At 42.6% G+C, this 14585-nt stretch overlaps 2 protein-coding genes across 4 annotated transcripts in view; one reads left to right on the top strand and one right to left on the bottom strand.

Moving 5' to 3' along the window:
- The window catches only part of si:dkey-5i3.5 (uncharacterized protein LOC565091 homolog), a 43495-nt gene extending 33613 nt beyond the window's left edge, over positions 1-9882 (bottom strand). The window contains exon 1 of one of the 2 annotated variants that reach the window (XM_034290234.1): positions 9808-9882. Coding sequence is in view for 1 of the 2 variants with exons in the window: in XM_020042712.3 (XP_019898271.2) it covers positions 9107-9162 (56 nt within the window). In the remaining variant the exon portion in view is untranslated. Of the gene's footprint in view, positions 1-9106; positions 9383-9807 lie in introns of those variants that run through there. The other variant, XM_020042712.3, reaches the window with a different exon arrangement.
- LOC105020384 (proline rich transmembrane protein 4) overlaps positions 1-14578 on the top strand; it is a 29109-nt gene extending 14531 nt beyond the window's left edge. Inside the window, exons 3-4 of one of the 2 annotated variants that reach the window (XM_010887373.5) lie at positions 2596-2691; positions 11790-14578. In XM_010887373.5, coding sequence (XP_010885675.3) covers positions 2596-2691; positions 11790-13759 — 2066 coding nt within the window. In that variant the 3' untranslated portion in view covers positions 13760-14578. Of the gene's footprint in view, positions 1-2595; positions 2692-11750 lie in introns of both variants that reach the window. The other variant, XM_010887371.5, reaches the window with a different exon arrangement.
- The last annotated feature ends 7 nt before the right edge of the window (positions 14579-14585 follow it).

Here is a 14585-nt window from a genome sequence, read left to right as displayed (position 1 = left end):
CCAGAGTGTTTCATCATCCTAGCGTGTTGTAGGGCTGTCACAATATCAGATTTTCACTACACGATTATCGTGGCCAAAATAATTCACGGTAACAATATTATCGCAGTATCTGTAGAATATTTGAAGAAGAAAACGCTATCAGTCAAATTCTTTGTCAGCTTTGTTTAATGTGTTTTTCAATTTTTTTGCAAGTGAATTACACTCAAAATATGAGTGTATCGAGGTGCAGAGAGTCTGTAACCATAACTGTACAAATAAAAAAATGTAAGCGTACAGAAAGACCAATTACACTTAATGGATAGTGAAAAAGCAACCAGATGAACTGATTAACAAAAGATCCACAAGGCCTAACACAGAGAAGAGCTTTTGGAAAAAACATTTTCGCCCCAGTTAATAGGCTACGAAAAGTCATTACATCAAACACTAGTGTATAGGACCAGCATATATGTCCAGAGTCATAGTTCAAGCAAATGCGTCGTTTGTCCACGAATAAGCTATGGAAAAACCAGAGCTAACGAGTTGATTTCCACCCCAGTGCATAGGTCCAGTCTCCTTGTTTAAGCACAGTTTGTCTATAGGTGACATGAATAAGGTATTGAAAAACCGATCAAGTTTTTGGAAAAATACAACTTCAGTTTCGCCTAATGAATACGATATTATCATATGTGTATTATTAACATGATATCAATATTTCATTTTTTTTTATATCACGGTTATCGTCATTACCGGTATATCGCGACAACCCTAGTGTGTATATTGCTATGTCGTTGTATAATGCAGTAGATGCCTGTTGTGAATGTTTGCGTGCGTGAGAGAGCTGTATGTCTATGCGTACAAAGATAGTAAAACCTGACAAATTCCTCCCCACAAGGTTTTTCGGCAGGTCTCCACTAGGATTTGATTTCTGACTCAGGGGTCAGCTTCTGAGAAAAACGTCAAGTTTAGCATAGTGTTAGAAGGTTGCGGGTTAGGTTTAGGGCTTGGTTTAGGAATAAAGGTTAGGTTATTAGGGTTAGGTTAGGTTTAGGGTAAGAGTTAGCCATTAGGGCTTGGTTTTGGAATAAAGGTTAGGTTATTGGGGTTAGGTTAGGTTTAGGGTAAGAGTTAGCCATTAGGGCTTGTTTTAGGAATAAAGGTTAGGTTATTAGGGTTAGGTTAGGTTTAGGGTAAGAGTTAGGCATTAGGGCTTGGTTTAGGAATAAAGGTTAGGTTATTAGGGTTAGGTTAGGTTTAGGGTAAGAGTTAGGCATTAGGGCTTGGTTTAGGAATAAAAGTTAGGTTATTAGGGTTAGGTTTAGGGTAAGAGTTAGGCATTAGGGCTTGGTTTAGGAATAAAGGTTAGGTTATTAGGGTTAGGTTAGGTTTAGGGTAAGGTTTAAGGGATAATGTACCTGAATATTTAGGTTCTGGGTCTCACGAAGATAGAAAAAACAAATGTTACGTGTACGGTGCTGCCAACATTAGTGAGTAAATATGGGATACAAACTCCATTGAAAGCAGACGCTTCAGTGTCTGGAGTTTAAGACCCCATCATGCTCACGGTAACATAAACCAGACACCCATTAATGTAGCTCCTATGACAAGAACAAGAGATCTCAGTGACTCCGAATGAGTAGATGGTTGTTGGGCCACGTTCGGTACTCATGATAGAGTGCTCGACTTCCTGTTTCATGACATGCCATGACCGTTCCAGTCGTCAAATCTCAACCCAACTGAACACAACTGGAGGATTCTGGAGAGGTGCCTGTTTACCGCCATCACCAACAAAGCACCACATAATGTCGTTTGTTATGGAAGAATGGTGTCGCATCCCATCTTTTAGAGCTCCAGACAGTTACATATTAAGATACTGCAGGGGTGTTACTTTTAGTTTACCTGTATATGCATAGTGAACATGTATGTATCCACTATTTCACTGCTCATGAGTCAGCCTCTGGCATAACATATGGATGGTCATTGTCAACCAGTGATGGGTGGGCTCTGCTTTAGAGCTCCTTTGGCCCAGGAGGTAGGATGAATGTGCCTTGTGGAATCAGTTCCGGGTAACAAAAATAATTCGAAGCAATCTGATCCTAGATCAGTGCTTGTGAGAGAGAAACAGACAGAGACCGAGAGATATGCAGTGCCCAGCCTGTCCAAGTGTTTTGTGAATTGAGAAAACATCTTTCAGATGGAAGATGTGGCAGAGACATGGATGTCAGGCTGTAACAAGCCAGGATGCATATCAACCCACACACACACACACACACACACACACACAGAGAGGAAACAGTCAATGTGATTAGACTACACAGGCCCAACTACCTCACCACGGATGGCTGGCTATAGCTGAACAGATGAAAGAAGGATCCATTTGACATAACTGGGTTAAGAAATCTTCCTCCCATTCAGCCACGCCCGCCATCTCTCAATTACCTCCCAAGACAAGCCGTTTCTGGGTTAAAGTGTTTCACTGTCCCTCAGCAACCTTGGGACAGACTGGCCACCTATTCTGTGTTGTTGAACCGTCAAGGGAGAACTGCATAGCATGTCTGTGGGTTTTATTGTCATAAAAGAGGTCATCTTGGAGTTTGAATTGTGTGTCTCTCTCCTCAGTGGTTCCTGATGAGAAAGGGGAGGGGACTGGCATGTATCCAGGGGAGAGGGATGTGGACGTGGTTACGGTTACCGCATTTACGCCGCTGAATCAAGGTAACTGGAGGGCACCTAAACACCTCACAAACACTGAAACAGGACACTGAACTGTCTTATCTGTGATGGATGTGATTCACAGACATCTTATCTGTGATTGATATGGTTCACAGACAAGCCCTTACGCACAACCATCACAAAACCTCTAATCCCTTCCACCCACACAGTCATTCTGAAAAGCAAAGCAGCCTATTACTGTTCCAGTCTGTCAGAGCCACAGCATCCAGGCAGACCGTTTCCAGTTCTAACTGGCTCCAACCAAAGAGGGGAAAAAAAATATCAACTGTTGGGTGCTACCATGACATTTTCCAACTATTGCCAGCCACTGAAACGCTTAGGGCCGCTCCCTCTTGATTTTTCATAGCAGCAACCTGTTTTTGAGAAGGACATCCCAGGTAGAGAGGACGTAGCAGCATGTGGTGGTTTGTTAGTAATCATACCAAATGAGTCATGTGGCACTTAAAAAGTGAATTTGAAAAGCGAAACCTTCTCAGCAGACGTAACCCACATTACCTGGCCTAGAAATGGTGACTCTAGTCAGCCGAATCGTAAAAATAGACAACTTAAATGTGCTTTGGGGATGGTGATGTGTAGTGTGTGTGCGTGCATGTGTGTGATCTAGATCTTGCAATACATGTAGAGGTCCCCATAAAAATAGTAAAACCTTACATAGCGGTTCCCACAAGGTTTTTACCTAGTTAGGTTATTGAGGTTAAGGTTTGGTTATTCAGGTTAAGGTTAGGTTATTGAGGTTAAGTTAGTAAGGGTTAGGATTCGGGATAGTGTATAGGGAATTTGGATTCTATTTTTCGGAATAAAAAAAACTAAAATATATTATTTTTAAACAACATGCCCGTCTGCATGTTTTTGTTGCCTTTATATCATACAGAATAGTTTCTTTAAAAAAATGTACACTCATAGAATGTTCTGAAGTAGGACCTCAGGCAAGGATCATGTCTGCAAAAACAGTTTTGGGATCTAATCCTATTTTTCATTTTACCCACTTAAATGAAACAAATATGCATGAAACAGCCCCTCCAGTGCTAGCCCTGGCTAAATTGCCTTTCTGAGTGAGAAGAAATTGAAAGTGAAGAAAAACCGATGAAAGCTAAATGAAGGCTGGCTTCTCCTAATGCAGGGTTAACAGGAGACCAATTAGAAAGATGTGGGATGAGTTATGCAGTCAGGTCAGGTGTAGGGGTTTACACTGGAGTCTTGTGCCAGATAGACTTCAATTGGTTCCTCTCGTCCTATACTGTGACCACAAATGTGACATGAAAAGCAAACCAGATATTTCTGTTGCTACGACCAAAAAAAGTTCAAACTAAGAGTAGTAAGCCACACCATAATAGGGGATGGTCCTCTGGAAAAATCCAACAGCTTGCAGATACTACCTTATGCCAGGTACTACTTCAGATACTACCTTATGCCAGGTACTACACTGAAGAAGCTACTGTTATGTAGCCAGTTATTTATTATGGTGGTTGGCTGCTTTACATGTTACTGGGGACTGACACAGAAACAACAGGCAGATAGGTCACACGGTCACATTCCAATGTCTGGCATCCCGGCTGGCTGACTGGCTGGCTGGCTGGCTGGATGCACCAAGGGGAAATTGATTGACCCGAGTGACACTTGGTCAAATTCCAGAAACCCCAGTCACATTTTCCACTGTGCATGCCGGGTGGGATAAGCGAAGGCATCGCCCGGGAAAGTTAACGACCAGGCGGGACAAAAGTCTGACCCCTTATCAGTGTCTGTCGCCAGACCTTGCACTTCCTGTTTGTATTAAACCCTGCCCACATCTCCCAGACCGCAGGACAGGTTGTCTGTTATGACAAGATGACATCATTACTGTTATGACACTGCAGGACAGGTTGTCTGTTATGACAAGTTGACATCATTACACTTATGACACATTGCCAGGACTTGACTTTTGGGGGCCTTAAGCGGATATAACCACGTATCAAAATGGCACAGAGTGGTTTCTGCTATTCTTACTCTTTATATAATTCGAGACCCGGACGGGGTTCCGAAAAACTGTGGTGTCATCAGGCAGAGTTTCAATTAGGGTTGCATTGAAAGAAATGGTGGGCTTAAACGACAGAAATATCCTATTGGGGCGCCTTGGTAATGCATGCATGGGGAGGGAACTGATTTGTTTATGCACAACACTCCTTGCTACCAGTGTAATTCTAACCCTGTCAGAACAAAGACAATTTAATATTAATTTCACCCTCCAGACTCATTAGTTGTGTAATTAGCAATGTCAAAGCAGTGTGCATGCTTATTCACCTCAGCAGATTTGAGAATGTGTAGCTACTGCAGAGACACAGCTCCGCCAAACTGACTCTTAATAAAGAGAACTTGGTTTAAAATTGGCAAGAGCAACTGAAATGATAAAACGACTTATATACTTTAAAAGGAGTTATGTGGCATCAATATCGCCAGGGTCCTGTATAGCCTAGATGGTAGAGCATGGTGCACCAGGGATATGAGTTTGATTCCCATGGGGAGCCCAGTGTGGAGAAAAACAAAAATCCACGCACTGCTAAGTACTTCTATGAGATAGGAGTCAGAAATATTTGTTTGACTGTAAAAATTGTAAATACGATCATTTTGGTTATGAAGTTAGAGCCATCGAAAACTGAGTTCCGCAAGGTGATAACTGAAATAATGATGTTATCGATAAAGCAATATGTCACAGATGACGTCCTGGAACATCCCCACAGCTGGCAGACCTCAAGTAATCAAATAAGCTGCAGCTAAATGGTGGAAGCATGCACGCCCACACACGCACACAAAATCCTACTCATTTCTATTTGTCTCAGGGGACTCAAACCCACACTGCACCAGCGCAGGTGCTCCAGAGGCAGCATCTTAGACTGTTGGACCACCATGAAATGTCATCTAAAAAGGGATTACATATGGATTTTATTTCCCAACAGACAGTATACACCACCTACCCTACAAGGGAAAGAAAAGTGATAGAACATTCCACAGAAAAATACTGCACAACATTAAATAAATGAATAACGGCATTGGTGGAAGCACCTTTCACAGAGCTTTAAGAGCAATAAACAAAACAATGACAGGGTTACTCAGTTGGTAGAGTATGGTGCTAGCAACATCCCGGTTGTTGGTTTGATTCCCAAAGGGAGCCCCAGTAGGTACAAGTAAGAAAGTCCAAACTGGCTTTCTTGGCAGTGTCGAGTATTTCTGGGTGGTCCAATCACTATCCAGAATTGAAAATCACAGACACGGTTCCAATATAGTCCAAATGTACTGTGCTAAAGCGATTATGACAAAAACAATGGTCATATGTATTCTACAAGATTCACAGCTGTAACAGTTGTCATAGAAGACACTGCGCTACATTCATTTACAACATTTTATATAATATAATTTTACTTTGAAATGAGGAGTAAGTGGGATGAATCTGTCAGAGACAAAATAACGTCCTGCTTTTTTCGATGCAATTACAAGGTAGCAAAATAAGAAAACTTAAGTGTGGAGAGGGTTTAATTTACAAAAATATTTTGTTATATGTTTGGCGCTATGATAAAAATTGCATTCACATGCTGATTAAGAATCTAAAACTCCAATATTTTTAAACTTGCTAACTGTTCGTATGTACCGTATACGCTGAACAAAAATACAAATGCAACATTTGTCTTTCGAGCTGAAATAAACAGAAAACATATTTCTTGCTTTTTTGCACAAATGTATTTTCATCATTACTATTGAGCATTTTTCCTTGCTAAGATAATTCATCTTACTGACAGTTGCGGCGTATTAAGAAGCTGATTAAACAGTATGATCACTACACATCTGTACCTTGTGCTGGGGGTAATAGGAGGCCACTAAAAAGTGTCGTTTTATTACACAACACAATGATACAGACTTCTCAGGTTTTGTCGGACTGCAGGAATATACACCAGAACTGTTGTCAGAGAACTTAATGTAAACCTCTTTACCATAAGCAGCCACCAACACCGTTTTTGAGAATTGGTCTGTATATCCAATCGGCTTCACAACCGCAAATGAGGTGTTACCACGCCTCCCAGGACCTACACATATGGCCTCTTCCAACACCATCACCTCATATTTCAGTATGTTAATAAAGTGTCTTTAAAAAATTCCTGGAATATGAAAATGTCCCAGTTCTTCAATTGCTTGCATACTCACAAGACATGTCTCCATTGAGCATGTTAGGAATATTCTGGATTAAAGATATCTGTGACCAATCGATGCATATCATATGTTCCAGTCATGTGAACCACATACATTAGGGGGAAATGCATGCATAATTAACTGAATTATTTGAACTTGAACTTAGAAAAATCTCTGAAATTATTGCATTTTTATTTTTAGAGTGTAGTCAATCACGTGCCACATTCAACAAACTGGCAGTTCGGAAATGTCAGGGTTTCATACTGTACCTCCGGCTAGGATGTGAATGTGTTATAAAGCCACAGACATAAAACGTTTCTGTCGAGCCGTGAGGCAGATTGCTTACGCAGGTTCATATTTCCCAGAGGTTGACGATTTCATCATCAAATCATGCAGAGATTAAAGTGGGAAGACGGGTGCTGAGCAAGGCTAAACTGACTAAATGAATGCCAAAAGCAGGCAATCTCTGGAAGACAGCACTGATGTTTATTGTTTAAGCGCCTGTTTAAAAGGATCAGCCAATCCTCTGGAGTTAGTGTTATGGTTAGGCCAAAGAGAGGCCAGTAAGTAACAGGCCTAATGACGCTACCTTTCTACAACACAACCTTCATTTGAATCCACTAACAACATTTATATTTAAGTAGGATTAAAATATTACAAAGGTCTTTATATGCATTGACGCCTAGGAACACAAACATACCTTCTCCCTACCGCGGACACTGTGAACTGCGAACATGTTCCAGGCTCACAGATATCATAAACCCAGAGGACTACAGATGACTAGTTTTTATAAAGATAATATTGAAATAATTATGCATTTAAGTGTTCTACTCTCTTAGACTTGGAGAATAATTTGACCAGTGTAAAAGTTATGGCTTCATTAATGTAATTGATGGAAAGAGGACTGACCAACCTCATGAATTTCTAATTCATCATTTACCCACAAGCCACAGCAAAATACAAGTTAAAGACATTCCAAGATTTATGAGAGCCAACTTGCTATCACTGATGATAACTTTTGGTCTAATTTGTGACATTTCTAGAAGGCATGGATTATTGGGTTGTTTTGTGATTTACACTTAAGACCTGACTCTGGCCTTCTGTTACTGAGGGTAGTATTGGAGTGTACTTTGTCTCTGGTATGGTATATCCTGTACATTAGTTTGTACAACAAAAACAACTTACATTTACTGTGACTCAGTCAGTTCATCTCCAACACATTTTTCATTTCGCACACACATCCACTCTTTTTTGGTTTGTTATTCTATAAAACATTGTCAGCCAAGTAACAGAAAGCCCTACAAGGATTTTTGGTATCACAAACATAAAAATAACGACACACACACGTTTTAACTATAAAGGTGAGGCAATTTTGTACCATTATAAAAGCAATTTTACATAACCCCTAACCTAACCCTAACCTCAATAAACTAACATTTAAGCCTAATCCTAACCTTATCTCCTTAACTTAACCCCAAGTCAGATAAGCTTCATGTTAAAGTGATCACTGGCCAAATGTCCCCACTTCACCTGATTTTCCTTGTTTTACTATCATAGCAAAAACCTCAGATAGTAAAACAGAAACTCACCAATTATATGAACAGGAAGCCCTCATGTATTAATCAGGAATAAGAAGCACATTGCTTTTTTGTGCAACAGTATGGTTGCCACACATGAATGCAACACACCACCCCTGAAGCTATTCACATTAGTGCTTAATGGAGCCAGCATTTGCCAGGCAGTGTGTTTAGACAGATCAAGAGCGAGAGAGAGAATAAAATGAGAAGAGTGGTCTTCAAGGGAGGAAACTGGACCAGTATAAAAATAACAAACCCACCTATGGGAGTTGCCAGCATTTGGCAGATGTTTTTTTAGGGACATCATAAAGCAAGCAGACCATTAGGACCACTGAGACAGAAACTGGGTGGGGTAGGAAAAAAAACAGCCACTGTAGTATAAACCACATAGAAGACCACAAACGTCAACCAAATTCTAGTTGTCATATACAACAAGCAAGCATTGGCGTGCATTCTAGTTCAGTAAAAGAAAATAGGAAAAATTCTGGTGGTTTGGTGGTAAAGACGTAAATAAAGGTTTCAAAGCAACTAACATCCAATGTTAAAGCCAGACATGACATTCACGTTTTAAGTTGCACTATGTACGTTTGTGCCACCTATCGGCAGTGAGTTGAATATCGGTTCTACAACTCCTTTAGATTATTACAAACTACAAGCATACTGACCGGTGTGAAGCAGTGTCACCTCGAATCGTCGATGCTGGAGCAATTAATACAGACATTCGTTTAGATGGGGTCGACGTTGATGAGCCCTTTTCATTACTACAGAACACATAATAAACAGCTGGACGTCATCAGGGACTCGTTTATGGCTACCTAGCGAACGTGAAAGCATAATCGTGCTAGCTAGCGATACAATACGTTAGACAATTGACGGGGGAACAATAATATGCGCGTTTTGACCAGCTTGCCCAAGGCCCCTAGCTAAAACGCAATGCAGTTGTTTTCTTCCGAGCAGTAGATGCTTATGTATTATGTTTTGTTAAACAACCCACAATGCATGTTATTTTTTTTTAATCTTTTGCAGAGGACACCATTTTTTTGCTAGGTTAACACTATTTTCCTGCATAACAAGGAATTCAAGTGTCAGCTGCATAATTAAAAAAGGTTAGCTTTTCGTCTCGACCAAAGACTTTGTAGACCTTACTATAACATTCGCTACTAGAAATAAAAGAAACACGAATATCGACTTTTAGAATAATGTAATTCAGCGAATTAGTCATAATTAGCAAAGTTGTTTCTCCGTCATATCACTGGTTTATATGACCAATAATTAATATATCGAGTGAAATAATCTAGTAATTTACACATATCTTTCCTTGACTATGTAGATAACTAACTAAAGTAGGTTTCTAATGTTACCTTACCTGTCCCGATAGGTGGCCAACTCTGCTTCACTGTTTTTAAATTGATCAAACTTCAGTTGTCACCATGTAATAAATGCCAGATTTCAGATAACCTCGTCTTACTCGGCGTCTGATGCTCGCTTTGTTTACAGTATGTATATTTTAGTTTCTGGAGAGTGCTGTTCATTCACCCGAAGTCTGTAATTGGCCCTCACCTCACACACCTTATTGGAAGCATACGGATATGAAGGTCCAGACCTAACTCTATTGCAACCCATGTCAGTGGGGACAGTGTCAGTCCTGAAACACTGCCTGATACTTTTTTTAACGTTAACTGACTAAGGGTTATTAATCAGACAATTTCATGTGGAAAATGCTGCATAAGACAGCTGTTACACTCTTTATCATGCAAATTGTAGTTTAGTAACTTAAAGACCAAATTGAAGGAACATTGGGCACATTCTTGGGTTGTGTCATACAGTCAGGGGCGTTGGACTGGGGGGAAAAGGGGTACTAAGTATATAGGGCCCTAATGTGTAGAGGGGCCCTCAAAAATGTTTGAATCTTGAATAAAGTGGGGAAGGGCCCTCAGAGACCGCCTATGTACAGGGCCCAGAATTATGTGCTACATCCATGCATACAGTATTTAAAAGCATCCTTATTTTATTGAAATCCAATACCCATAATGAGTCCAGATCAAAATTGCATCCAACATACATCAACATGCATAGATCAAAACATACATCTGCGGAACAGGTACTCGGCAGATGTGGGCCAGGACCTCAAGCCCTCCTAAGTTCAAAACGGGAGGAGACTGGGAAAATTCAGAAAATGCATTCCTCATATCAACAAGGATTTAAAGTGGAGAAGGAGAACTTAATGAAGAAGGAGAACTGACCCTACTCCCCCAGCACAATAATATAGCTGCGTAAGACCTTGGGACTAAGACGCATTTGTTGATCTAAGGTTGTGCAACCAAATAATGTCTCTTGAGTTGCTATCATTTCGCCCATGTCATTTGTCATTTTTTACTAAATTAAACTTAAAAACATACAGCTGAAAAGTACAACATTGATAACATTGTGTCCAAATGTTAGAGACTGAAGGTGTTTTGTGACAAAATACAGAAATATCTCAGAAAACCGAGTGATTGAGAATGAAGGTCACGGCTAATGGAAATTATGGACAACATGGATGATGTTGGCAGCCAAGCTTTGAACAGCTTTTGTTTTGAAAATAGGGAAGAAAAAGCACTTTCAGGGCCAATCGGTTACGCAATATATTGTGCAATGACCCAAGCTTTACAGAGAGGTCATCAACCATGCATTCGTCTTACAAATAACCTTTATAATCATATACATTTAACAGTGTAGATGAGTTCTGCAGCCATCGTACAAACACAGATGTGGCCTACGTTTTGACAGGACACTCCCTGCTTGTCCAGGCCACAAAAAAGCACTGTACCCCTATTTACCGTGTACTGTATAATGCCATCATGATTAGCCATGTTTGTGTGGAACCTGGTTAAGTGAATCACGGTGTGTTCCACACAAGCTTTTCTTCACAACAGAACGGAAACAGGCTCGGTTCAGAACAGCCCAGGGTCATGCCCTCTTATAACCGTTCCCATTTTTTACATCTAGAACAAGCTGTCATTTCCAGTAGAAAACTAGTTAAGCAGAGTGGACGGAACGTAGCATTTAGCATTTTCTGTGCTAGTGTGCGTGTCTACCAACTCAATTCCGTTTGGAGAGAACCCCAAGCTGTGCTGAGCCAATGTTTGTTGCCTTCTGTAGAATACAAAAGGGCCTCCTAAATATACTTTCCCACAATTTTTCCTACTCATTTATTTAAGGTCATAGTCACAGGTGGATATCATCTTATGTTTATTATGGAAAAAAACAAATACAGTATAGAAAGTTACTATATTCTAAATAGAATCTGCCTTGCATGTTTTATTTCAGATGACCTTCTTGACCCTGACTGGCTGTCTGACCCCACAGGCAGTGAGCCCACTTACCTCCCAGACTGCAATCAGGAACGCTCCGGAATCTGCAGCGTCACAGACACCTGGGAGCCTCCGACCGCTAACGGCAACCCCACCCCCAATACCACTGACGAATCAAACAGCCCGTTCGCTGTCCCAGCCCAGCACGTGTTCATTCCCCTGCACTCTGACTGGAACAGTGCCATGGCCTCATGGGGACTGGCCTGGGAGGCCCACATTTATGGCCTGGGCTCCATCTTTGCCCTGGTGACCCTGGCCTCGGCGCTGAATCTGCTGTGCCTGCCCTTGCGCTGCCCGTCCGGCTGTGGCTACTTCTCCCTGGTCAGCGTCTTCCTCCTGGCTGCGGCGTGTACCAGAGCTTTCTCCCTGCTTTATGATGCCTACGGCCACCAGGACCGACTGCCCTCCACGGAGGCCTCCCTGTTGCTCTATGAAGCCCCGTTCCCCTGCTTGACCGCAGCTTTCGGCCTGGTCTTCCTGCTCCTCTCCATGCGCTCCAGGATGCAGCTCTCCTACTCAGCATTCCAGCGGCCCTGTTTCCTGGCATGCTTGGTGCTTCTACACTTTGCTGCAGCTTTTGGTCCCATTGCACTGCTGAGGCTCTACCAACAGAGGGCGCCCCTTTCCCTCTTCCTCTCACTTGTTTCCCGGGGGGCGTTTGTGGCGCTGGCTTCGTTTCTGTCGGCAGCCTATTTTGTGTTCTTCTGTTATGTGAGGGCGGATTCAAAGCACATTTACCACCTGAATAACACCTCCCCTACGCCGGCTGAGCGATTTAATCGATGTCCATTTGCAGAGAACCGGGACTGGGACCGTGCGGCTGCAGCAGTTTGTCTTTCTGCTTTGTTTTCCCTGGCATGTGCTGGACTACAGCTGTATGCCATGCTCCACGCTATGGGGCTGGCCGGAGGGGCGGATGTATTCCGCCCCTGGCCTTGGTGGACCTTCCAGCTAAGCTGTAGGCTTTGTGAGGCCGGCATGTGTCTCACTCTGGCCCTAGTTGTGGCCCAGCCAATCTACTGTTCTGACCACCTCCCCCAGCCTGGAAGCTGTTGGACCGAGCTGCTAGCGGTCAAGTCCCCCATCATGCCGGGAACCTACCAGTGGACCCTGAACCAGCAGGAGAAGCTGGCCATCTGCGACAACATCGGTCACGGGGAGACCGAGTGTCTGCCGCTCTACACGCTGGTGGATGAACGGCTGGGCACCAGCTTGAATGGCCTGGATCTCCTCTACCACAGCAACCGGGCATTGGCCTACCGGGACCTGGATTTGGATCTGCCGGACACCAAAAAGCCAGAGGAGCAGCTAGGTGGAGAGGCATCTGGGGGCTCGTCCTTCACCAGCGACTCTACAGCTGACCTGAGGCCCCCGTCGCCCATTAACCTGCGCCGTAGCATTGATGAGGCACTCTTCAGCGAGGAACTATTTCCCATAAGTCTCTTCAGCCCGGCCGTTCCTTTCCACTGCAGTGACCTGTCACTCAATTCGCCATACTCTACATCAATCCACCACAATGGTGGCCAAGCGCTTCAGGGGACTCTTTCGGCCGACCCTGGCCTGTACCGGACCTCCTCCTGTGTGGAGTTGGCCCCCCAGCACCCACCACCTCTGCCAAACCGCCCCCTGCCGGGTGCTCCCCTATCGCCCCCCCTGTCCTCCAACTCAAGCTGCTCGTCGCCAGAACGCTGGAGGAACAGTTCCTCCTCCTGTTCCCTGTACAGACCCTCCCAAGGAGTGTCGTCCAGCCCAGAGGCACATGCCCAGCCCCACTCCCTATGCGACAGCACAGCCTCCGGCCACCAGGGCTCACACCTACAGAGACGTTATCGCACTCTAGGTTCGGCCTCACAGGAGAGTCTTGACCTGGAGTCTGAAGCAGACCGGTCCGTACAAGAGGAGTTCATCAACGTCTGCAGACAGATTGATTCGATGAGCATCTGCAGTGAGACAATAGACCTGTAGAGAGCTAATTACTGAGGATTAAAATAAGGGGATGCGATGAGAGATTCAAGTGTAGGTAGCTGCATGCTACAAAAGACATTTGACAAGGTTAATTGTTTGTCCCTATCCTAACTTTAACCCTAAACTTAATCTTGTTACACTTATAAAGTTGGGGGGCTATAAAGTTGGGGGACATTAGCTCTGCCCTCATTACTGAGCAAATCCAAATGCATTCAGGCAGATTGTTTCCAGAAAGAGATTAATAACAAAAAAGGAAAACCTGCGATTCAAAATGCAGTTTCAAAATCCAAGCAGCAACTAGCACTTTGATTCTGAAGACAAGCCTTCATTGTCAAGGTAAACTAGTGCCAAATATTTTTGTCAACAAACCAAGGATTTTTTGGAGAATGAAAAAAATTCCTTCATGGAATTTGTGGGTTTCCTATGAATTTCAAGAGGGAAATGGTAGTTTGAAATAAGCACTTCTTATAAAGCAATGTACTATTACATTTTCCATAGAGTAAATATTTTATGTTAAAATGTTTTAATGCAGTAAAATGTAATTCTGTTGGTGCGCCTCTACATCAAGCCTTAATATCCGAAATAAACTTCAAGATCCATCCAACATAGGAAAGCTTGATTTTAACAAACAGCAACATAGCAGCAAGCAGCAGTGACCTCAATAGCATAAACCCGCTTTTTCTATACAATTAACACTAATGGCTATGACACTACAGAGAGCACCACTTATATAAACCTCTTTATTTAGTTATTTATCCAAGAAAACCGGTCATTAATTCTTGCCTAAAAAAAATAAAATGACTTTGATATTTTAGTGTGCATGTTT

The sequence above is a fragment of the Esox lucius genome, chromosome 23 (assembly GCF_011004845.1).
Source record: "Esox lucius isolate fEsoLuc1 chromosome 23, fEsoLuc1.pri, whole genome shotgun sequence".
NCBI classification, from domain to species: Eukaryota; Metazoa; Chordata; class Actinopteri; order Esociformes; family Esocidae; genus Esox; species Esox lucius.
Note: the sequence above shows the minus strand (reverse complement) of the source record. Positions and strands in the feature narration are given on the sequence as shown.